General features: G+C 44.2%; 2 protein-coding genes across 3 annotated transcripts in view; both read left to right on the top strand.

Moving 5' to 3' along the window:
• Window positions 1-25965, top strand: part of LOC137545359 (protein sel-1 homolog 3-like) — a 124496-nt gene that overhangs the window by 39874 nt on the left and 58657 nt on the right. For both annotated transcript variants that reach the window (XM_068266501.1, XM_068266500.1), the window contains exons 10-13: window positions 400-543; window positions 13644-13849; window positions 15855-16034; window positions 17463-17582. In XM_068266501.1, the coding sequence (XP_068122602.1) occupies window positions 400-543; window positions 13644-13849; window positions 15855-16034; window positions 17463-17582 (650 nt within the window). The remainder of the gene's footprint in view (window positions 1-399; window positions 544-13643; window positions 13850-15854; window positions 16035-17462; window positions 17583-25965) is intronic.
• On the top strand, window positions 4335-7916 carry LOC137547466 (E3 ubiquitin/ISG15 ligase TRIM25-like). Its single transcript, XM_068271063.1, has one exon. It carries the CDS (start codon window positions 4335-4337, stop codon window positions 6081-6083), a length of 1749 nt encoding a protein of 582 aa, XP_068127164.1. The 3' UTR covers window positions 6084-7916.

Here is a 25965-nt window from a genome sequence, read left to right as displayed (position 1 = left end):
TCACTACCTAAACTGGGGGACACTTGTGTCAGAGGCGCTCACAATGTAATCCCTACTATAGTCCTAGTCTAATGTCCTACCATTTCTAAATTCTTGTAAATATGGCTCCACCCATGGCCACACCCACATTCCATAGCCACACCCATTTATTACATTTCTTAAACTTTATCTCAGCTTAAGGAATCCCGGGGTGAGGTCAGTGATAATAAAAATGTGTCTTATCAATTGTATTTTTAATGCAGACAGCCTCCAACCCACATATATGTATTATCGCTCTGACACACTAAATGTATCATCTGAGTCTTGATTGGCTCAGACTGAAGATACTGTCACTGCCTTTCACTCTATATTCCTTCAATTGTCCTGTTTATTTGCCTTTCCCTGTCACATGGACCCCAGTGAGCTGCAGAGACCCCTACAGTGACCTCATCGCTCACCACCAGCCATCACCCAGCATTCCACAGTGCACTGACTGGGAGGAGCCTCCTGTGCAGCAGAGGGCGCTGATCACCAGACTGCTGAGGAGGAGAGCCGGTCAGGCAGGTAAGGACACACCCTCCATAAGTGGGCGGAGAGGTCAGTGACTTCAGAGGTGGGGACACATTCATTACCAACTATATTTTTCCATTGTTTGTTTGCACTAAAGATGCCCATTAACGGTACAATATTTTCCGCAGATGTGATCATTCAATCAGATTTTTACAATCGCATTGTAGATACGCACTGTCTACAATGCGATTGTAAAAATCTGCCGTGAGCGCTCTGCACCTGAGCAGTACTACTAAGCAGGCGCAGAACAGGAGCAAGACAGGGAAGTGCGCAGGCCGGACTGACTGGCCCCGACTGACGGATTTCCCAGGTGACGGGTGAACGGCGTGGGAGCGATCAGGCCGGAGGGTGCAGGAGGAAGGCCCAGGTATGTATATTTTATTCCTCTGGCTCCGTCTCAGGTGCACTTTAAGGGCACTCTCTCTGTCTTATCGACTTATGATTGTAAAAGACTCATTTCATGTCAATTTTCGCCACAAACTACGCACTAGTGGCGAAATAGGAAAAATATCAATTTAAATGATGGGAATAAAGTTTAGAGTCAATTAAACTCATGTTTCAGTTGAAAAATTACATCGATTTCCATAGATCTGTACAGGAGTCCTGAAAGAGGGACGAATGAGGGAGAAAGAGGGACAAAGGGATCTGGTTCCTAAAGAGGGACTGTCCCTCCACAAGAGGGACAGTTGGGAGCTTTAGAATGAGCGTGTGTAACGATCCGCTCAGCTGCCTGCGCAGGCAGGCAGCCTTTTGATCATTGTTCAGGTCTGCATTCTGCAGGTCTCTGGAGGAGAGACCTTTTGTCAGTTTGGCAGCTTGCTGCTGAGGAATTTGCATACATTTGTCATGCAGATTGCCTAATTATCTCCTTTGAAGGCGGGCAGTATAAAAGCTTTTCAGGCCCACAATGCTTTGCTGCTCATAGAGGTTTGTTCCTGCTGGACTCACCTGGAGTGTCAGCCACTGCTATCTTAGTATAGTTAATTCTTGGGGAGTGCTCCTTGCATTCCTAGTTAGTGCAGTCAGTTTGTGTATAATTTGTACTGCCTATTCTGTCCTGTCTTGTCTGTCGCGATTGCGCTGTCACCAGCGGCGGTTGATAGCGAATCGCTCTGTCTTGTTTGGATCGCACTAGCCTCTAGCGGTAGCGGCTGTGGATCCTTCTGATCTGAGTTCCTGGAGTGTAAGCTGGAGCAGCGGTTGCTACCGGCTACCTCATCTGATCTGTCTTGTTTAGATCGCACTAGCCGCAAGCGTTAGCGGCTGTGGATCTTTCTGATCTGTGTTCCTGCTTGGATCACACTTGCTCTGGCGGAAGAGCGGTGGATCCATTCTGCCTAGTTCCTGTTTCTCGTTTGTCTGTCTTGTCTGATACGGGCGCTTGCTGTAGGCTCGGTGAGGTAACCGTTAAGCAAGCGTTCACGATCTTTGTTTCGTGTTTGTTTGTTGATGGTTAGTTAGGCGTGCTTGTCTCTATTGTGCTTATCACGTGGAGACCGCGCATAACCGTGTGCACTGTTGCGAATGAGTGCGGTGTTCGCGGTTAGCTATCGTTTGTTATTTTCCGTATCTCCTCATTGTATGATTTGCTGTGCCTTTGCTATCCTCGTATTCTGTTCTGATCTGCCTTGTGTCACTTCTGGCAATCGCCGTTCTTGCGGTTGCGTTTCTGTTTCGCATCTGCTGTTGTGTGTGCGCGGTCGCGGGGTGGCGACTAGATTGGCGCACACACATACAACCTGTCCCTTTGCTCGTTCTCATTCGCAATCGCTTCTCTTGCGATTGCGTTCTGCGCTTCGTACAATTCCTGTCTGGCATTTGTGGAGGTACAGAGGATTGGTTCCTCTGCACTCCCCAGCGCCATCTGCCGACAGGAATTTCCCTCTACTGGTGCTTGCACCAAAAGCTGGGTTCTAGTATCTTGACACGCTTGTGGAGGACCTCCGAAGTGTCAGCACACAACTTTGTGCGCTGAACACGGAGATATCCCACAATCGTTACAGCGTGCATACTCTAGGACACCAGAGGCGCAGCAAGGGAATGAGAGGTGACATGGGGGGGGGGATTGAGTCCAGGAGGAGGACTTCTTGGGGGAAGAAACTGTTCCTGTGCCTGGAGGTTTTGGTGAGGATGGTCGTGTAGCGGTGGCCTGAGGGAAGGAGGTTGAAGAAGAGATTGCCAGGGTGAGAGGGGTCGCGTGTAATTCTGTTATTATTATTATTATTATTATTATCGATTTATAAAGCGCCAACATATTCCGTGGCGCTGTACAAAGTAAGAAACAAACATAGAGTACATAATAATACAGACAATACAAGATACATAATTAGTGACAAAATACAAAAAATGATACAGAATACAGAATACAAAATACAGAATTGGTAATGACAGTGATAAAAGTAACATGATGAATAAAATGTATAATGATTTCCAAGACACAAAAGGGGGAGAGAGCCCTGCCCTTGCCAGCTTACAATCTAAAGGGAATGGGGGGGGGGGGGGGGGGAACAAGAGGAGGGGTAGTATGCAGCAAATATAGAGAGGCTTTGTGTTTTAGGATACCTAGTAGGAGTGCAATTTGGTCTTAGTACAAAGGGAAGTGGCCTAAGGTAGCGCATATGCTTGTCGGAACAAATGAGTTTTTAGAGAGCGTTTAAAAGTAACGAAGGTTGGCGAGTGACGAATGTGTTGTGGGAGGGGATTCCAGAGAAGGGGTGAAGCGCGTGCAAAATCTTGTAAGCGTGAATGTGAGGAGGTGATTCTAGATGAGGACAACAGAAGATCATGTGCCGATCTGAGATTGCGATTGGGTTTGTATCTGGAGATTAGTGAGGGTATGTACCGGGGAGAGAGATTGTGGAGAGCTTTGTAGATTAGGGTTAGGAGTTTGAACTGGATCCTCTCGGTAATTGGCAGCCAGTGAAGTGCTTGACAGAGAGGAGCAGCAGAGGAAGAGCGAGAGGAGAGATGAATGAGACGATTCACCCTGAATTCTGTTGGTCCTGGACCTCATTCTAGATGTGTGGAGGAGGTCCAGGGGTGACCCCATGATCTTCTCAGCATTGCTGATTACTCTCTGGAGTTTGTGCCTGTCCCATGCACTTGCTCCTGTGTACCATTCTATGATGGAGGAACAAAGGATGCCCAACCAGCAGGAATCAAGTAACAAAGGCAGTAACATGATCCCCCCTCCATGACCGCAACACCTGCTCTCAGTGAGGTGGAAGCTGAGAAATAATATGTTTAAATTTACTTTGTAGTGGAAGTTTATAACTACAATTATAGCCTCACACCCGCTAGATAATCCTTGGGCATGGTGTTGATTTGAATCTAACGTGTTCACTGCTGCCCACGGTCCGCGATCGCTAAGGCCATCATTATAAATAGATCGTATGTTTGACCTTTATTTCTTGGACAGATCCATGGTGTTCAAAGGTGGTTTCACCGGCTTGTATGTAGCCCTATTGCCCTTGTTGTCAGTCGGTTGTAAAGCAAATGTACTGTATATTTTCCCCTGAGTCATCCTAGCCTTCGTCATGAACAATGACTTGCTGATTTGATGCTGTAGAATTGTTCATATGTTTTCGTTATTCACATGCTTCCTGGACAACTAACAAGGGAAATTTCAGGAGGCTTTGGAGTCTTTGCTTTGATCTGAGACCACCACCTGTTAGTTGAGGTTCAGCCCTTCCTCCTCCTGTCTGCACACGAAATTGTGCAACTGCTTCTGCTGTGTTCTCGGAGTGAGATACTTTCAGTTTCGTTTCTCTCTTCTGCTGCCAGCAATGGCGTCTGCTGAGCTGAGCAAAGAGCTGGAGTGCTCCATCTGTCTGAGCATTTATACTGATCCTGTGAATCTGAGATGTGGTCACAACTATTGCCGGGAATGCATTGATAAATTCTTGGATACACAGGAGGGATCTGGAGGATATTCCTGTCCTGAATGTAGAGAGAAGTTTATACGACGGCCTACACTGCAGAGGAACATTGCCCTGAGGAAGATAGCAGAGCATTTCCTGTCTACTCAGCCAGATCAGGAGGAGGCTGGAATCTGCTGTACATACTGTATTCACTCTGCTGTACCGGCTGTTATGTCCTGTCTGCAGTGTGACGCTTCTCTGTGTGATAATCACCTGAGAGCCCACAGCAAGGCACCAGAACACGTCTTATGTGCCCCCAACACTTCCCTGGAGAACAGGAAATGCTCCGTCCATAAGAAGATCCTGGAGTATTACTGCACTGAGGATGATGCTTCTATCTGTGTGTCCTGTTATATGATTGGAGGACATCTACGCCACAAGATAGTGCCACTGGATGAGGCCTCTCAGAAGAAAAAGGAGAGGCTGAGAAATGAACTTCAGAAATTGATGGCAGAGACAGAGGAGATTGAGAAAAGAGTCCAGAGTCTGGAGGAACGCAGGAGAAAGGCACAAGAAAAAGCAGATGTTGTAACAGAGAGAGTCACTGCCCTGTTTAGAGACCTCAGGAAACACCTGGAAAAACTGGAGAAAAAAGTCCTGAGTGACCTCATTAGGCAGACAGAGTGGGTGTCACAATCCTATGATGATGTCATAAGGCAGCTGGAGATAAAGAAGGAGGAGCTGTGTAGGAAGATTTGTCATATTGTAGAGCTGTGTAACATTTCTGATCCACTGACTGTCTTACAGGAATCAGACACAGGTGACTTGTGTGACACGGAGGACAGAGAGAGACATGATAAACAGCTCCATGATGGAGGGGATCTGGATGTGGCCGGCATCTCACACACATTACACACAGGACTATCTGAGATCATGTCTGGGGTAATTGTGCAGGAGCATACAAACACACAGGCCTATCCACATTCTACTACAGAGGACAAAGTTCCCATCACTGCTAAACTATCCAGGCCACACCCCAAACCCAACCCTACCGCACAACACACACATCGCAAGGCTGGGGGGACAGATATTGGGGCTGTACAGCAAACATCAGGGCTGTCAGTGTATGCACACATATTACTGGATGTAAACACAGCTGGTAATAATCTACATATATCAGCTGACAGGAAAACTGCATCCAGTGCAGACAGATGGCAGAATCATCCGGAAACACCAGAGAGATTTCAGCATCCTCAGGTGTTGAGCAGCCAGAGATTCTCCTCAGGACGACATTACTGGGATGTGGATGTGGGGGGATCACATTGCTGGATGGTTGGGCTGTGTTACCCCAGTGTAGACAGGAGAGGAGGGGGCACTGAGTCATGGATTGGATGCAATAACAAGTCCTGGTGTCTGTACAGGAATAGTAATCAGTATGAAGTGATGCATAACCGGAAAGTGATTAAGTTACCTGACAAGATCCCCAGTGATAGAGTCAGGATATGTCTGGATTATGAGGCCGGGCAGATCTCCTTTTATGCCCTGTGTGACCCGATCAGACTCCTCCACACCTTCACTGCTGCCTTCACTGAGCCCCTCTATGCCGCGCTAGGCGTAGTGAATGGGCATGTAAAGATATCTGAGGGGAATCAGGAGAGATCCTCCTACTGGTGACATCACAGTTGAGTTACAGAGTTGAGACTGGCTGATTGTCCAGCTAATACTTGCTTGGTGTCTTTGGGACAATCCCTACTAGTGATCATCATAATCTACTAACAACGATCATGTGACATTTCACAATGGCGGCCATACAGGACTACAGTTTAGAAATTCAATTGATTTTGCGTAATACGTTCGTAATTTAGCATAATTTTGTGCTGACTTTAGCAGTTAAAGGAACGCTATCGATTAACATATTTTTTTAACCTGGGATTGAGAGAGTTCCTAAAGTGCTAGTAAATAATGATGTATACATTTCACTGGATCCATCTGAAAATGGCGCCTGCGAATAATGGTGCACGGTGTTGCCGCTAATCCGTTTGCCGCTTATCGCTATTTAACGTTAAAGCCTTATTGTTATTTAACGTTAAAGCCTTATTGTTATTTAGCGTTAACACACAGAACCCTCTCTGTACCTATCCCTAACCCCTAAACCCCCCCTGATGGTGCCTAACCCTAACCACCCCCCTGGTGGTGCCTAACCCTAACCACCCACCTTGGTGGTGCCTAACCCTAACCACCCCCCTGGTGGTGCCTAACCCTAAGACCCCCCTGGTGGTGCCTAACCCTACGAACCCCCTGGTGGTGCCTAACCCTAACCACCCCCTGGTGGTGCCTAACCCTAACCACCCCCTGATGGTGCCTAACCCTAACCACCCCCCTGGTGGTGCCTAACCCTAAGACCCCCCTGGTGGTGCCTAACCCTAACCACCCCCTGGTGGTGCCTAACCCTAACCACCCCCTGATGGTGCCTAACCCTAACCACCCCCCTGGTGGTGCCTAACCCTAAGAACCCCCTGGTGGTGCCTAACCCTAAGACCCCCCTGATGGTGCCAAACCCTAAGACCCCCCTGATGGTGCCTAACCCTAACCACCCTCCTGGTGGTGCCTAACCCTAACCACCCTCTGGTGGTGCCTAACCCTAACCACCACCCCCTGGTGGTGCCTAACCCTAAGACCCTCCTGGTGGTGCCTAACCCTAAGACCCCCCCTGCTGGTGCCTAACCCTAACCTTGACAGTGTTACATTAAATCCATTCACTGTTTTGCAGTTAAATAACGTCTGCAGTTTGGCTTATGTAGGGCGCTATTGATGAATAACGTTACTGTGGGCAATAACGTCTGCTGTTTGGCAAATAAACGGCACTAATGATAAATAACGTTAGTGTGTGCCGTTTCTCTTCTTTTTTCCCTGTGCGCCATTATTATGCAGTACTAACGATAAATAGCGATAAGCGTTTCTTTATAATGCGGCGCCATTTTTATGCATAGGCGCTGTGCGCCATTATTCACTGATCCGCATTTCACTTGCTTATCTCTTTTGTTTACTGTAACAAATTCCTTTTACTCTGAACTGAAGGGAGAGTGAACAATGAGTGGAGGGGGAATTCCCTCACAGTGTATCTGTTAACCCTGTGTGTAACTCTGTGTATGAGAGTAAGGTCTCAGAAGCTGCCTGTGTTTCTGAGCTGTCTGCAGAGGGCGGAGGAAATGTAACTTGTTATAAACATTTGTAATTGTCTGTGACACCACAGCTTTTCATACTGTTTTTTTGCTTTCAGAGAAAAATACTCTGTAGTCTGATATGCATAAAACAACACTGGCTGTGCATTGAAACAGACACCCTTTTCAAAATGAGTTGTCCCAATAGAGCTAAATCCTAAACACAATGGCGTCAATTCACCAGAGAAGATTTACTAAGAGAAAAAAGGTAGGTAGTTTATCTCATGAGGTATTTTAACACTCTGGAGTCAATTCACCAGTGTGAGAGGACAGAGAGAAAAGTGTTCGATAGCAGGGGATAATGGAGAGATATGCATGAGGAAAGTGTGAGAAAGCAGAGAGTTAGGTAATCGGTATTAATGATTTACATGGGATACTTTTCCTCTCTGTAAGCTTGAAAGTGAAGCATTGTGGGTAGGAGGCGGAGTTTTACCACTACCTGACCAGAGTATTCCCGCCTTTTACTGCCGGATCATATCATAAATCATATCACGAGTGAGTCTGAACTTCTTCACCACCTCTGTCTCAGTAAAATTATCAAGAACTGTTCTCTCACGAAAAATACGAGGGGCGATTAAACAGACCCTCCTCCTGCGCCTTCGTCTCCTCATAATAGAAGCAAGCTCTAAGGCCTAGTGCACACCAGAGCGGTTCGGCTGCGTTTTGCGATCCGCTTGCGGGTGCGGATCTGCTAGGGTAATGTATTTCAATGGGCTGGTGCACACCAGAGCGGGAGGCGTTTTGCAGAAACGCATACTCCCGGGCTGCTGCAGATTTTGGATTGCAGAGGCGTTTCTGCCTCAATGTTAAGTATAGAAAAACCGCAAACCGCTCTGAAAAACGGCACTTCAGAGCGGTTTGCCAGGCGGTTTTTGTTACAGTAGCTGTTCAGTAACAGCTTTACTGTAACAATACATGAAATCTACTACACCAAAACCGCTACACAAAACCGCAAAATGCTAGCTGAAACGCTACAGAAAAATAAGAAAAAGAATTTCAAAATCTGCTAGCATTTTGCGGATCTGCTAGCGGTTTTTGGTGTGCACCAGGCCTAACAGAGTAAGCTCAAAAGGCTCCATCTTCCACAGCAGCAGCTGCTGTGTGAAAACCACGATATCTCCAGGTTCATTCAGGGGATAAAGAGATGAAAAAATAACGAATGGCCACACCCCCTTTCTTCCCTGGTGAATTGTGATTTGGAGAAAAACTAACTACTAACTATCACTTATTTATCTCATACTTATCTCACATTTATCTCTTGCATTTCTCTCTGTCGATATTTTCCCCTATACTTCTGGAGAATTGCTATTTGGAGATATCACAGGAGGTAAATTACCTCCCAAGAGATAAATAGGTTGGTAACCTCTGGTAAATTGACGCCAATGAATTCAAGCTTTTGCCTCTGATATTTAACATGAAAAGTAGGAAAATGTTTACACAGCTACTTAGACATTATTTGTACATCGTCATTTTAGAACACTTGGGTATTGATAGTGTTCCTTTAATAGCAAAGCCCCCATACATACTATCGTCACGTCACCAAAATTGCTACAATAAGGGGAATAGTGGGAACAAGTAAAAAGAAGAATTTTTCAAAAAGGTCTTGTAGTTTTTGAAAAAAATCTATTTTTAAAAAATCTTTTTCAAACTCAGCAAAATGTAATTTTAACCTTTTTTCTTAACCACTGTTTCCCTTAAAATACGTAGCAATTTTGGTGAGGATGGCATGTATGGGAGGCTTTGCTATAAACCGCTATAATAGGCAGGAAATTAAGCGAAATTACGGTACGCGTAATTGTGAAAATACGGTTCCTGATTACAGCTGCAAATAAAATGAATTATGATTATTATGAATTTTAACATTTGGATTATGATGCAAAATTATGATTATGCAAAATGAATGCCCATCACCAGTCCCAACATGAGAATTTTTGTTCTTGAAAATGTCCCTGTTTTTTTTTTTGTCCTGAGCAATTGTACCACAAAATACGATTAATGATGATGTTATAAATTACAGAAATACAGTTTTTAAAAAGTGTTGTGTTTTTAGTGTGCAAATATTTTTTGTTACATTTTACCTGGGTGTGGAACTAAATGTTATTTTTTGGTTTTGTCTCTGGAAACTGGTTTTCTTTTCAAGTGTTCCATAGAATCTTTTTATTTGGCCTCTCATATCTGTTGCTGATTACATTTTTTTTTTATTTTTTTTTGAGAAAATGTATAATGTTTTTACTGTGATTAGGAACTTATGAAATATTAGTAAATACCTATTTTTATCAAAAGATGCAGTGTTGTACAAATTAATATATCAGCAGCTCTCTGGGTTGGGGGATATCCCCTGATTCCCCAAGCAGGGCCGGCGCTACCATAGAGGCAAAGGGGACAATGGCCCCAGAGCCTGTAGGGGCCCCCAAGGTATTTCCTCCTATCTTAATTGTTGCTCCCTGGAGCCTCTGCAGAGTCTTTTTTTAGAGTAGCTTCTCATCTGTGCCGATGGGCAGGTGAGACACTACACTGCCAAAGACTCTGCAGGTGCCCAGGGGAGGGAGGGTCAGCACCCAGCTCAGGGGCCCAGGAGGGAAATTTTGCCCTGGGGCCTCATTGTAACTAGAACCGGCCCTGCCCCCAAGACTAAAAGAAGCAAATATAGATTATCCTCCCGTGAGTGCCATATGAGGTACTATAAGCAAAACCTCATAATAATATATCAGATGATCCAATAGCTCAGTTTTTATTAAAACTCAAACACATCAATTGAATAAATAGCAATAAAAGGCATGCAAGAGTCAGATGATTCAATAAAAAGGTATAAATCTTTCCTGCTATTGGACTCATACATCAAACAACAAACACACCCACCGCCTCACTGCAGTGGGGAAAATAAAAAACTAAAAGATAAAAATTAAAAGACTAATTAATTAATGAGGATTGGATCCGTGTAAACTTCTGTTCTCATTAAAGGAAACCTAAACTGAAGTAAACAAAAAACAAGTTTAACTTACCTGGGGCTTCTACTAGCCCCCTGCAGCGACCCTGTGCCCATGCCGTTACCATACGATCCTCCAGTCCCCCGCAGCAACCGTCTTCCGGCCGTCCAACTGGAGAGTCGATGGGCCTCTCCGCATGCGCACCCGTGCTCCTCCTTGTTCATGGTCCCATTGCTGGGAGCATTTTGCACATGCGCAGTAGAGATTTTTTCGTACTGCTTTTTTTGTCCACGGGAGCGTGATCAGGAGGCACGAGGACTAGGGACGCACATCCAAATGACAGAGGGTTTCTGCAAGGGACCGGAGGGTCACTTTGGGGCAGTACGGGTGGCTGCAGAGGTCTGGTAGAATTGAATCCCAGGTAAGTTGAAGTCTTTTTTTCCCCTTCAGTTTAAGTTCACTTAAAAGTGTATCATAGACGAATACTTAAAGATTTATATATACCTGGGGCTTCCTCCAGCCCCCTCCGCCCGATCGCTCCCATACCGTCTTCCTCCGCCTCCTCCTTCTCTCGGTAGAAGCCCCGTAAGTTGGGCCAGTCGGCATATGTGCAGTGCGGCTATGCACACCCCCGTCTCGCTCCTGCAGCTGGGAGCGTTCTGCACCTGTGCAGTAGTTCTACGCAGACGCAGAGTGCTCACAGCCATGGGAAGGCGACGGGGCACGTGCAGCCACACTGCGCATATGCTGACTGGACCAACTTACGGGGCTTCTACTGAGACAACGAGAAGGCGGAGGAAGAAGCTCTCTGTGAAAATTTCTATGCTAGGTGGGTTGCCCGATAGTAGGGGTGAGGATCCATGGTGTGAGCCAATCACCCTAAAATTGGATCGATCAGATAAGTGCCCCACCACTCTAGTTAATGTATATAGTGGTCTTCTGAGATCCCATGCACATAGGACCAGTATGTCAAAGTTAGAGTTCAAACATACAGTGATATCATATCTTATTCTGGAGTCATTTTAGGGTTCTTCTCTTGAATTCCCATCTTCATCAGCTTGACCGGAGAGTCGTTCCTGTCTAATTAAAGTGGGATGAAACGCCATATAAACTGAAAAAAAATCATCCAGTAAAATATTACTTATTTAGCTTACCTACCCTGTTGTCAATAGTGTTCACTGCCAGATTTAGGAGGAAAGTGATGTGAAAAAAAGAAAAGAATATTTCTGCTGGTTTCCATCTTTACTGTTTCTCTGTAATGCCAAAAGTGACATCATTTCTGCCCAGGAAGTTGTTGCTGTTTCCATCCAGTGATCTACCAATACCCTTAATGATCCTGATATCATAAAAGGTTATATCACCTCTATCACTATAATTAAAGCGGACCTCCAGACTAAAAATCTACTCAGCAGCACTGAAAAGGCTTGGTGTTTCTTTAACAGTTTCACAGCATCAGAACTTTGTTTTTCTTACCCAAGCCTCAATTTTAGCTGCACAGAAGAAAACTGCCTGGGCATTTTCCCCCTGATGCTGTGCAAAGCATGATGGGATTTCTGATGATGTTGTTCTCCTTCTGCTGTTTTGGTGCAAACTTTTATTTTTTTTATTTTGAATTTGAGATTTGAAGCCTAACGTGCGCAGCTAGGAGGGGTGACCAGGACACAGGACAGTTGGAACTGTGTCGTATGCTCCCTGTCACCTCCTTTCAATCAAAAATATGGCTGCCCCATCTAATCACAAACATTTGCCTGTTCTTTTAAAACGGGGTGGGTAAGAGATTATATTACCTATTTTAATTAACATAACTAATGTAACGTAATGACAGTATGTTTGTTTAGGCTGAAGTTCCCCTTTAAGCTAAAGAAGCAAGTTCCAATCATCTTAATGAATCACTTTACCAAACTTCTCAAGTGATGAAACCAACTCTGCAGGGCCGGCCCTAGACTTTTTGCCGCCTGAGGCAAACTTAGAAAAAATTGCCGCCCCCCACTGCCTCCTCAAGCTGTGGGTTGGGGTCCGCCGAGCTGGAGGGGGTAGCAGGCAGGAAGGGGGTATTTGGCAAAGCGGCGGGGAGGGGGGTCGGACCCCCCTCCCTCGCCTTGGTCCCCCGATCTGCGCTCCCCCTCCAGCTTTAAAAAGCTAAGTAGCAGCTGCTACTAGTAAGAGGCAGCGGGCAGGGATCACTCACCTCTTCCGCGTTCCAGCGTGGTTCCACTGTCGTCACTTCCTGCAACGCCGCCCACTGTATTGTAAGTGGACGACGTTGCAGGAAGTGACGTCAGTGGAGTGCACGCTGGAATGCGGAAGAGGTGAATGATCCCCGCCCGTTGCCTCTTACTAGTAGTGGCTGCTACTAAACATTTTAAAACTGGAGGAGGAGCGCAGATGGGGGACTCAGGTGAGGGAGGGGGGGTCCGACTCGCTAGGCCCAATACCCCCTTCCTGCCCGCTACCCCTCCAGCTCGGCAGCCGGCCCTCCGCACCCACGGACAAGTGGGTGCCGCCCCCCCCCCCAGAAGTGCCGCCTGAGGCAAATGTTTCACCCCGCCTCATGAGCGGGCCGGCCCTGCAACTCTGCCCAAATACCAAGAACATTGTCAATGTATCTGTTCTGCACTAGATGGTGGCCCAAGCACATCGTGAGGCTATCACTGAAAAAAATACACCGTTGCTACTACTCCAGGTACAGGTTCAAGAGTGAGGGAATCTGAGATAGTAAGACTGAATTGATAATGGGGATGTTCATCAACTAAGACCTCATCCATACGGGAAGCTTCTCGCAGCACTCACCCCCAAATCTATGGGGAAGACATTGTAAAGCCCCCCACATTAGGGTGAGAAGCAAAGAATTGTTATATGAGAGTTACAGTATTTTCCATGTTTGAATACAGGCTCAGTAGTGACTGACCCAGGGGCCTGACTTGGCTCTTCATTGGCCTGAGGCCCATGGATGGTCACCTCCCCTGAGGTACAGCATGTGATGTGATTGGTTCAATGCTTACTGGAAAGGGAGAAAGATTAATCCATTTTATATGAAAGTGTGTGTAATACATTTCCATTATAGTGGAGTTCCTTGCTTTATTCAGGTCACACGTACTTGGATAGTGAGCTCCTTGGCCAAGCCTTGCACAGAATATACCTGAAGAGAGTCCTGGCTCCTGAGGGTCTGTCCCGTATAAGGAAGTTTATGCCGATACTCTTACAGGCGGGGTGTCTGGGGCATGATCCGGCCCTCTTCCTGGCATCTGTGCTCTTCCAGACTGGTCTGGGGATGAAGAGAGACCAGAACAAGGTAACGTCCGACAAAAGCCAGAACTGACCCCAGGCCCCTATCTCTGAGGTCCTGTTCATAAGCTACTCTGTGATATCAGTAATGTGAGCTGAGGTATTAAGGCTTAAGGCTGGAGAAAATGAGTGATTTAGTGAATCTGCATTCTATTGCTTCTTTTAAAGGACAACCGAGGTGACATGTGACATGATGACATACACATGTGTAGGTACAGTGCCAAGCACACAAATAATTAGGCTGTGTTCCTTTTTCTCTTTCTCTGCCTGAAAGAGTTAAACATCAGGTATGTAAGTGACAGTCTCTCTCCGGGTCAGGACTGGGTCAGACTATAGCATAACCCTCACTGATAAGTAATTACAGCCATAAAGCACTTTCCTGTCAGTAAATGGCTTCAGAGAGCAGGAAAGAGATAAAAAGGGTTGATAGTTAGTAGATTTGAGCTCTGGCATACTTCAATTAATGTGTCATTGAGCAGAGACAATGAAGCAGTAAAAACTTAAAAACTAGATTTAAATATAAAACAAAACTGTGGGATATCTAAAAAAATTGTCATTTTTAGGCTCAGTGTAAACTAATACAGTTATGAGATAGGATTTAAAGGATAGGATCAGGGGAAAGTTCCAGGTTAGGATTACTGATCAGAACATTAGGTTGATTGGATTATAAACTCCTCTGAGGACAGTCAGTTACATGACTATGTACTCTGTAAAGTGCTGCAGGAGATGCCAGTGCTAAATAAATACACAATAATAATATGGTAGGACATTAGACTATGACTATGGTAGGATTAGAGTGTGAGCTCCTCTGAGGACAGTCAGTGACATGACTATGTACTCTGTAATGTGCTGCAGGAGATGTCAGTGCTATATAAATACATAATAATAATATGGTAGGACATTAGACTATAACTATGGTAGGATTAGAGTGTGAGCTCCTCTGAGGACAGTCAGTGACATGACTATGTACTCTGTAATGTGCTGCAGAAGATGTCAGTGCTATATAAATACATAATAATAATATGGTAGGACTGTAGGACATTAGACTATGACTATGGTAGGATTAGATTGTGAGCTCCTCTGAGGACAGTCAGTAACATGACTATGTACTCTGTAATGTGCTGCAGAAGATGTCAGTGCTATAGAAATACACAATAATAATATAGTAGGACATTAGACTATGACTATGGTAGGATTAGATTGTGAGCTCCTCTGAGGGACAGTCAGTGACATGACTATGTACTCTGTAATGTGCTGCAGAAGATGTCAGTGCTATATACATCATACGCACTTATTGCGCATGTGCAATTCGATGCTCGTACATGCGCATTTCAGTTTTTAAATAAGCTCCGCCCATTTCAAACTTGCTCTGTAATGCAATAACACAGATTCCAATCCACCAACAGTTTAGTAACCCCACTATGTTCTGATGCGACTCAGCTAAAGGATGTAAACTTCTCCCACCTAGCAGGGGATAATTTTTAACGCTAGTACTTTCAGGACCACTCGCACTCTCCATTGTGTTTGTTAGTTGATGGGTTAAAAAATTAATCATAGTATTATTAGAGCATATACTTGATGGAAAAAAGTGAGTTTTAAAGTTAGTTTTAAAGGAATGTTTAACAAATTTAAAGGTTGGAGAGTGTCGGGTGTGTTTTGGAAGGGGATTCCAGAGGAAGGGTGAGGCACATGAGAAATCCTGTATATGTAAATGTGAGGAGTAGATTTTAGAGGTGGACATAAAGAGGGTTTTTTCTACAAGTGTTTTATTTTGGTAACTATGGTGATCAATGATCACCATAGTTACCAAAATTAAACACTTGTAGAAAAAAAAGTAACATTTCAAAAAAAAAAAAAAAACCTTAGGGACTCACTTTTTTATTATGTATAGTGCTGCCCATAATTATTCATACCCCTGGCAAATTTTGACTTAAAGTTACTTTTATTCAACCAGTAAGTAATGGTGGGTGGGATAGTAATAGTAATAATGACAATACTCTAATTTATTCCAGGCTCTGAAGTTCGGCCTCCTCTCGGCCCAGAAGGACGATCGTCTCTCGCACTTATCTCTGGGGCACAAGCACCACCTGGGGGTGGACGGGTACCCCCTAGACTACGATCTCTCCTATGGCTATTATTCCAATATTGCCCGGCAGACTATGGCTGACCGCACAGAACCGGGCAAGAATCAGGTGGGTGGTATCATATGACATAACTAACGCACAGGGACTTACAGGGGCTAGGGTCATACATGTTAGATCAGATGGCTGCAGTACAGTGAGCTAGACAGAATCGGTAACAGGCTAAGGTCATACACGTTGGATCAGATGGCTGCAGTACAAAGGACTAGGTGAGAGAGTGGTCAGTAAAGCTAAGGTCGTATCTAAGTCAGTCTGGCCGTCGCATTCAAATACAATAATGAAAGTCGTATAGAAATACAATATGTTTATCACGGAGTGATAAGGTGCCCAGCGAAACCAGCGTACTGATTGCTATCATGGGCAACGAGAGACTGCAGCAAGAGGTTTTAAATACAGACACAAAAAAGAAGCAAAAAACAACCCCAAGAAGGGAACAACCAATCAGTGCAGCCTAACAGAAATCAGCTGACCAAAAGCAGCTTCCAAGCATTATGTCAACTGACAATCATGTCAGCTGACTCTAATTACACAAAGCACGTCTGAGAGTATAAGAACCTCTCGAGGACGCTCGCGTTCGCCTGGAGGAGCGCGCAGTCACGACCGGAGGGGATGCCGCTGCAGGAAGTCGCCTGCGAAGCTCCATTTCCAGGGTTAGCTGCGATATATCACTGGAGCCGCTGACAGGTAAGATCGTTACAGGGCAGTGGCGTTACTAGAACTGATTGGGCCCCCCTGCGAAACTTTGGATGGGGGGGCCCCCTTGACCCTACTGAACACTGAATAGGGACTGTCTGCAAATCTGTGTCTGCAAAATTTTGTATGATTCCTTATCAGTGGCTGAGCAGATGCAGTCATTAGAAAAATTGTGTAGAGAGCAGATTTTTTTTCTCCATACCCTTAGTTGTCAGTCTCTAAGGACAGGGAAAAGAAACTCCTCCCCCCACGGTGCCCCCTGCAGCTTCTGGGCCCCCCTGCAGCTGCATCCCTTGCAGGGTCTATTGTTACGTCCCTGTTACAGGGGCATAGAGCAGGACCCAGGGGGACACAAAGGGGCATAGAGCAGGACCCAGGGGGACACAAAGGGGCATAGAGCAGGACCCAGGGGGACACAAAGGGGCATAGAGCAGGACCCAGGGGGACACAAGAGGTACAAGGGGGCATAACCACAAGATGCCGCTTCACCATGGATGCACCAGGTTTAGTATATATTTTTCCCCTTGGTTTTTAGCCTCTAAACCTAGGTGTGTCTTATGGTCAGGAGCGTCTTATAGTCCAAGTATACAGTAATAGGATAGTGAGAAAACTGAGGGGACACTCTAACCTGCAGTTGTGTCATGCGTATGTGTGTCTAGAAGTTGAGCTGGGTTGTGAGTGCAGACAATGCTATATGTCCATTTCCTGTTGTGTGAAGGGGGGGACATTTGTACATTGTTGTGGAATAAAACATGAGGAAATGACAATGTCGCACTTCTATCCCAGGCGTTTGTGGAGTACGTCCGGCTCATCGATGACGAGGTATTGAAGCAGCAGACAAAAGAAAATGATGACCTGTTTATGTGGCTGAAGTTCCAGGCCAAGCAAGGCGTGTCCTCTGCTCAGGTACCGCCTCACTGCTCAGTACTACTTCTCTGGATATTTCATTGGTTATTTTTCTTCTTATTCTGTGTAGTAATGACTGGCCATTAGACTTCTCAGTATCTGCTCTTATTCTGTATGTATGGAGGCTGCACAGTATGGCTTCTCTTGTCCTGTATGCCGGGTGTAATTCTCAGTATCTCCTCTTATTCTGTATGTATGGAGGCTGCACAGTATGACTTCTCTTGTCCTGTATGCCGGGTGTAATTCTCAGTATCTGCTCTTATTCTGTATGTGTGGAGGCTGCACAGTATGGCTTCTCTTGTCCTGTATGCCGGGTGTAATTCTCAGTATCTGCTCTTATTCTGTATGCATGGAGGCTGCACAGTATGACTTCTCTTGTCCTGTATGTCGGTGTAATTCTCAGTATCTGCTCTTATTCTGTATGTATGGAGGCTGCACAGTATGACTTCTCTTGTCCGGTATGCCGGGTGTAATTCTCAGTATCTGCTCTTCTGTATGTATGGAGGCTGCACAGTATGACTTCTCTTGTCCTGTATGCCGGGTGTAATTCTCAGTATCTGCTCTTATTCTGTATGTATGGAGGCTGCACAGTATGGCTTCTCTTGTCCTGTATGCCGGGTGTAATTCTCAGTATCTGCTCTTATTCTGTATGTATGGGGGCTGCACAGTATGACTTCTCTTGTCCTGTATGCCGGGTGTAATTCTCAGTATCTGCTCTTATTCTGTATGTATGGAGGCTGCACAGTATGACTTCTCTTGTCCTGTATGCCGGGTGTAATTCTCAGTATCTGCTCTTATTCTGTATGTATGGAGGCTGCACAGTATGACTTCTCTTGTCCCGTATGCCGGGTGTAATTCTCAGTATCTGCTCTTATTCTGTATGTATGGAGGCTGCACAGTATGGCTTCTCTTGTCCTGTATGCCGGGTGTAATTCTCAGTATCTGCCCTTATTCTGTATGTATGGGGGCTGCACAGTATGACTTCTCTTGTCCTGTATGCCGGGTGTAATTCTCAGTATCTGCTCTTATTCTTTTTTTTTTTTTTGTAACACTGTTTTTATTAAACATATAATGTATCTTACAGACGTTTGAGAATATCAGTATATGTCCATATTAATAAAAGAGAAAACATATCATGTTTACAATACAATAGAATTGAAGATATGGAACATGTATTATTCTTATAAGTTTGTATTGTCCGTATTTTCCAGTTATCCATAAAACCTAAACAAAATAGAAAAAATAAAGATAGCATATTAACAAGATCCAAGCTAGATTGATATATGAGTCTTTGTTCCTTTGGCCTGTCCATCAGTGCGAAAGAGAGAGCGTACCAATTATAGTGTGGGTTGTGCCCCACTATGGAGGAGGAGCAACATAAGTCATGGGTTATTATGATGTATATTAGTTAAACCATTCATAGTAGTCTGTATAATCCCAGATATAGTTTGTTTCCCGTCTAATGTCCCATAGGTCATTTCAATGGAGGTTAGGAAGTAAAAACATAGATCAGGGAGGGATGTAGTTGAGAAAATATGTTTCCCATGGGTCCCATATTTGTTTAAATCTCTCTTCTGTGTCTCTTAGAAGGGAGGTGAGATACTCCATAGCCTTAGTCCAGCTGATTTTTGTAATAACTGTAGAGATTGTGGGAGAGAGAGGTTTACGCCAATGAGATGCTATAGATAGTCTAGTAGCTGTGAGTATATGTGTAGTCAGTCTCATCGTATTTTTCTTTATTCCAGGTAGCGGTTTACCTAGGAGCATATATAAGGGGTCTAGAGGAATATTAGAGTTTGTTACCCTTGTTATTAAAGATTGGATTTCTACCCATAGTGGTTGGACTATTGGACAATACCAGAATATATGCTCTAGCGAGCCTATCTGATTACAACCCCTCCAGCATTGGTTGGGTACATCAGGATATATTTTTGATAACACTTCCGGCGTTCTATACCACCGAAACATCAACTTATACATGTTTTCTTTTACTTGTGTGCATATTGATGTTTTTTTCGCGTTTTCCCATATTGAGACCCAATCTTCCAATTCTAGGGATTGTCCAAGAGCTTGTTCCCATTTATTCATATATGAGTGTTTAATTTTGAGGGTACCAGAGTTGTCCAGGAGTAGCACATAAATAGCCGAGATGAGCCCTTTTTGATGGCCTTTATTGTGACATAGTCTTTCGAAAGGAGTGAACATGGGAAGGAGATCTATTCCCCTGGTGAGAGTTCTAAGAAAGTGACTAATTTGATTATACTCCATAGACAGTTGTGGCGTGAAGGTTATTTTTTCTTCTAATGTAGTTTTGGTGAGGAGTTTTCTGGTGAGAACATTCGTCCAATTATGAAGATTAGTGTATTTAAGACTAAACCATCTACCCATGAAACTTTCTGTCATACCCGGAGTAAATGCAGGGTTTCCTAGTACGGGATATAGAGGGGATATTGAGGATCTGAGGTTAGCTTTTAGAGCTGTCGAATGCCATATTTGGATAGTAAATTTAATTGTAGGGAGTAGTTTAATATGGGGTAGCTTGGGAGGAGGTGAAGACCAAATTAAAGAAGCCAGGGAGGTTGGGTAAATACTGAATGCCTCAATGAGGCCCCATTTAGTATATGTCTTCAGGTCCGACCATTCAGGAAGTTGGCGTAGGTGGGCGGCCTGATAGTATAGTTTCAAATTAGGTAGGCCTAAGCCCCCTTGTTCTCTAGAAGCTAATAGAACAGAGGAGTGGATTCGTGGTTTAGAATTGTTCCAGACAAATTTTAAAAAGGCTCGTTGTAAAGTTTTAAACTGTGGAAAGGGGACTTGGACAGGTAGCGTTTCAAATAGATATAGTAGGCGTGGTAGTATATTCATTTTTATGGAGTAGATCCTACCTATCCATGAAATTTTGTAAGCTGTCCATTTATGTAAGTCTTGTAGAATGGATTGTATTAATGAAGGGAAGTTAGCTTTGTATAGGGTAGTGTAGGTAGTTGTTAATTGGATCCCTAAATATTTAATAGAATGAGTCTTCCATTTATAGGGAAAGGATTGTTTTAAGTTTTGAAGCATTGTCTGTGGTATTTTAATGGGGAGTGCTTCAGTCTTATCCTGGTTATGTTTGAAGCCTGATATGGCTTCAAATTCTTTTAAGATTGAGTGTAGTACTGGGAGAGAGGTGAGAGGATTAGTGATCGTTAATAGTATATCGTCTGCGAAAAGCGATATTTTATATTCCTGAGTATTTTGTTTGACTCCATTGATATCTTGATTTTGTCTAATGGCACTCGCCAGGGGTTCAATGCTTATTGCAAATAAAAGTGGGGAAAGGGGACACCCCTGGCGTGTGCCATTCGTTATGGGGAAGGGAGATACTGAGGCAAAGGGAAGTTTAACTATTGTGGATGGAGAGGAGTATAGGTAGCGGATTAAAGTCAAGAAGGATCCACAAAAACCCTGACGTTCCATTACCCTTAGTAAGAAAGGCCACGACAACCTGTCGAAAGCCTTCTCTGCATCCAAACTTAGAAGCAGAGAAGGCTTCCCAGATCTATTCATCAATTCTATCAAGTTAATATAGCCTTCCTAGTGTTGTCTCCCGCCTGACGGCCCAATATGAATCCTACTTGATCATTATTAATCATAGAGATAAGGATTGGGTTTAAACGGTTTGCCATTACTTTTGTGATGATTTTTAGGTCCGAGTTGAGTAGGGATATAGGCCGGAAATTCTGTGGGAGTTGTGGGTCCTTACCCTCCTTAGGAATCATAGTGATTAGGGAGTTGAGGAATGAGTTGGGTGCTACATTCCCCTTCATAAGTGTGTTTGCTAATTTACTCAAATATGGGACCAGAGTGGTTTGGAGTTTTTTATAGTAAGAATATGGTAGACCATCTGGGCCAGGGGCTTTTGTGGAAGGAAGATGTTTTATAACTTCTATAATTTCTTCGTCTGTTATGGGGGCATTAAGGGATTTAATGTTTTCTTCAGTAAGGGAAGGCATATTTAATTGATCTAGAAACGCATCAATTTTGGATAGATGTGTTGAGGGATTGGGGTATTTTGGTAAATTATAGAGGGTCTTATAGTAGTCTGTAAAAATTTGTGCTACCTTTCGTGGGTGATAATGGACAGTCCCATGGGTGTCTTTCATAGAATATATGTGGTGGTTAGAAGATTTTGGGTTTAATTTGCGGGCAAGAATCGTATGTGGCTTATTACCTCTTTCATAGAAAAGTTGTCTAGTCCATCTCAGGCTTTTCTCCAATTGTGTACATTGGAGGGTTTGTATTTCTTGTTTGAGGGTTTGTATTTTAGAATAGTGCATCTGGGTTGGATTAGATTTGTATAATTTTTGGGCCGAGTCTAAGTCTGAGTAGAGTTTAGAGAGTCTTGAGGAAGACATTCTTTTACGTTTAGTGGCCTCTGATATACATAAACCCCTGATGAAGGCCTTATGTGCTTCCCATACCATCCCAAAGGAGGGAACTGATTCAATGTTAACTGTAAAATAGGATTGCAATTCATCCGCCAGCCTAGATAGAATCTTTTTGTCTTGTAATAGAGTTTCATTCAATCTCCAGAAGATCGGTTTATGCGTGTGGGAGAGTAAATCAATTTCTGTGATGACTGCTTGGTGATCAGACCATGCAATTGGTAGTATCTCAGCTCCCTTCAACGATGACAGGAGACTAGATGTTGAGAAGAAATAGTCTAGACGGGAGTGAGATGCGTGTGGGGGAGAAAAGAAGGTATAATCAATAGAGGTAGGATTAGAGATCCTCCACAAATCAAGCAGTTTATACTGTCTCATAAGGATTCTAAACTTGCGGGAGTTGCGGTCATGAGTGGCCGTTGTAATAGTACTGGGGGGGACATATCGATCTTTGAGGTTAGAGAATGCTAGGTTAAAGTCTCCTCCCAACAATAAGCAACCCTTTGTATATTTGAATAGTTTCTTAAGAAATGAGGTAAGGAAAGATAGCTGACTATTGTTGGGGACATAGACATTGGCCAACGTGATATCTTTACCCGCCAATGATCCCTGTAGTATCAGGTAGTGACCTTTGGGATCAGAAATAGTTTTAGTGATTTGTATGGGGAAACCTTTTTTATATATGATTGCTACTCCTGCCTTTTTTGTGGGGCCGGAGGCCAAACACACCTCAGACTATAATCTGTTATATAAACGTGTATTGTCAGTTTTGCGGAGATGGGTTTCCTGAAGGAAGGCTAAGTCAATATCCAGCCTCTTCATATCTCGGAATAGTGAAAACCTTTTCTGAGGTGTGTTTAGGCCTTTAGTATTTAGTGTCAGAAATTTAACCATTTTTGAGATGTATATAAAGTGGTGTAGGTATTTGGTGAACAGGCCATGTGAAGCTCATATGCAATATCAGAAGAGAAAGAAAAAAAAGAGCAAATATAAACAGATACTAAAAAGTAAAAAGGTATAACCATGTATATAGATATAACTATATATATTGTACTGAAAGTAACAAATTGTAGCTTAGCGTATCGGTCATCTAAGGGCAAGCCATATATAAACCAATGGCTAAGCATATGGGCAGCATAAAACTGCTGCCTAGATGGAAATCGTCCTAGATTGGCCGGTTGCCGTAGCAACCAGACAATTCGAAGGAGGATCTCCCTGAGGTGCATGCCGAGTCCCAGGAATAGAAACATTAGAATAAACATAATAATAAACATGTCATAAACCATTGAGAAATACCGAGATAGGCTCCATCCCGCCGCTCGTATAAACAAATCCCAGAAGTATAAGAACGGAAGGGGGGTGATAACTTTATATATCAGGACTTAGTTGAAGATATTTCTTTTGCTCGGCCAGCTAACATCACAAACAAGAATTCAACTATCAGTCATGAAGATAGGAAAAGAAGGGATGTATGGGAGCTGTGATAACTTTCCAAAATTGTTATGGAGAACTATAGCGTTGTGAAGGTTTGATCAAGCAGGGTGATCGTCCATGTCTTCCTTTCTATCTGAGAACGTGAGGCTCCTCAGTGGTTGTTTAGTCCATTCAGAGATGTGCCGGATTTTCCTCGGTGGTGAAGAGGTTATCGCAGGGCGAGTAAGGGATGCGGAAGAAGATGGGAGTTTGAGGCCTAGTTGCTTTAGGAACATGGGAGCATCATCCACATCAGATAGAGTTAGGATAAGGCCTTGTTTATTAACAATTAGGCGAAAGGGGAAGCCCCATTTATATGAGATGCCGGCGTCCCTAAGTAGCTGCGTGACTGGTCTAAGGATCCTGCGTTTTGTCAAAGTTATTAGAGACAAGTCATTGTAGATAGCAATATCTTCTCCCTTAAATGTAATGTTTGATGTGTTCCGCAGTGCTTTAAAGAGAGCATCCTTTGCCTCAAAGTAGTGCAGTCTAGCAATTATGTCTTTAGGTGATTTAGAGCCTGGTTTCCTTTCCCCTAAGGATCTGTGTGCTCTATCTATTCTCCACATCTCATCTGGCAAATCTGGAACAATAGTGTGGAACAGTTCTTTCAGATAGGAAACAATGTGTTCGTTTTTAAGAGACATAGAGACCCCTTTGATGCGCACGTTTTGTCTCCTCTCCCTGTTTTCCATATCTTCTTGGGCTAAACGCATTGATTTTATATCAGATTGCATGAGTTGTTGGTCTTCTGTTAAGTCAGCCTGTTTTATAGAAATGGCATCTACTTTTTCCTCCAAGGCCTGTGTGCGCTCCCCCAGCCCTGCCATGTCAGCACGTATTTCCCCCACTGCAGCCATAATAACTTTTTGCAGAGAGTCTTGCAGGCTGTGATAATGTTTGTCCAGAGACATTTCTAGTAGTGCTGCAGTCAGTGGCTGCGTAGCGTGTATGTCACTTGCCTGGTCAGAGGAGGGAGCGTCTGGCTGGTCTGTGTGCTCGGCGCCATCTTGGCTGGGGGAGGGACGGAGAAATTTGTCCATAGTGCCCGCTGGGGACGAAGATTTGGGGCCCCCTTTGGACGTCATTCCGGGCAGGGAGGTATGCGGAGGTTCTCCCCAGCAAAACCGCCGATGTCTGTTGCTTCTGAGGCGGAGGATGCGGCTGTGAAGAGCGGCGGTGAGCGGAGCGTATCTCCTATGCGGCCATCTTGGGTGGTTCGCGCATGCGCCCTCATCTGCTCTTATTCTGTATGTATGGAGGCTGCACAGTATGGCTTCTCTTGTCCTGTATGCCGGGTGTAATTCTCAGTATCTGCTCTTATTCTGTATGTATGGGGGCTGCACAGTATGACTTCTCTTGTCCTGTATGCAGGGTGTAATTCTCAGTATCTGCTCTTATTCTGTATGTATGGAGACTGCACAGTATGGCTTCTCTTGTCCTGTATGCTGGGTGTAATTCTCAGTATCTGCTCTTATTCTGTATGTATGGGGGCTGCACAGTATGGCTTCTCTTGTCCTGTATGCTGGGTGTAATTCTCAGTATCTGCTCTTATTCTGTATGTATGGAGGCTGCATAGTATGACTTCTCGTCTTGTATGCCGGGTGTAATTCTCAGTATCTGCTCTTATTCTGTATGTATGGGGGCTGCACAGTATGACTTCTCTTGTCCTGTATGCCGGGTGTAATTCTCAGTATCTGCTCTTATTCTGTATGTATGGAGGCTGCACAGTATGACTTCTCTTGTCCTGTATGCCGGGTGTAATTCTCAGTATCTGCTCTTATTCTGTATGTATGGAGGCTGCACAGTATGGCTTCTCTTGTCCTGTATGCCGGGTGTAATTCTCAGTATCTGCTCTTATTCTGTATGTATGGGGGCTGCACAGCATGACTTCTCTTGTCCTGTATGCAGGGTGTAATTCTCAGTATCTGCTCTTATTCTGTATGTATAGAGACTGCACAGTATGGCTTCTCTTGTCCTGTATGCTGGGTGTAATTCTCAGTATCTGCTCTTATTCTGTATGTATGGGGGCTGCACAGTATGACTTCTCTTGTCCTGTATGTCGGTGTAATTCTCAGTATCTGCTCTTATTCTGTATGTATGGAAGCTACACAGTATGACTTCTCTTGTCCTGTATGCTGGGTGTAATTCTCAGTATCTGCTATTATTCTGTATGTATGGAGGCTGCACAGTATGGCTTCTCTTGTCCGGTATGCCGGGTGTAATTCTCAGTATCTGCTCTTATTCTGTATGTATGGAGGCTGCACAGTAGTACTTCTCTTGTCCTGTATGCTGGGTGTAATTTTCAGTATCTGCTCTTATTCTGAATGTATGGAGGCTGCACAGTATGGCTTCTCTTGTCCTGTATGTCGGGTGTAATTCTCAGTATCTGCTCTTCTGTATGTATGGAGGCTGCACACTTCTCTTGTCCTGTATGCTGGGTGTGATTCTCAGTATCTGCTCTTATTCTGTATGAATGGAGG

This window comes from Hyperolius riggenbachi, chromosome 2, assembly GCF_040937935.1.
Source record: "Hyperolius riggenbachi isolate aHypRig1 chromosome 2, aHypRig1.pri, whole genome shotgun sequence".
Taxonomy (NCBI): Eukaryota; Metazoa; Chordata; class Amphibia; order Anura; family Hyperoliidae; genus Hyperolius; species Hyperolius riggenbachi.
Note: the sequence above shows the minus strand (reverse complement) of the source record. Positions and strands in the feature narration are given on the sequence as shown.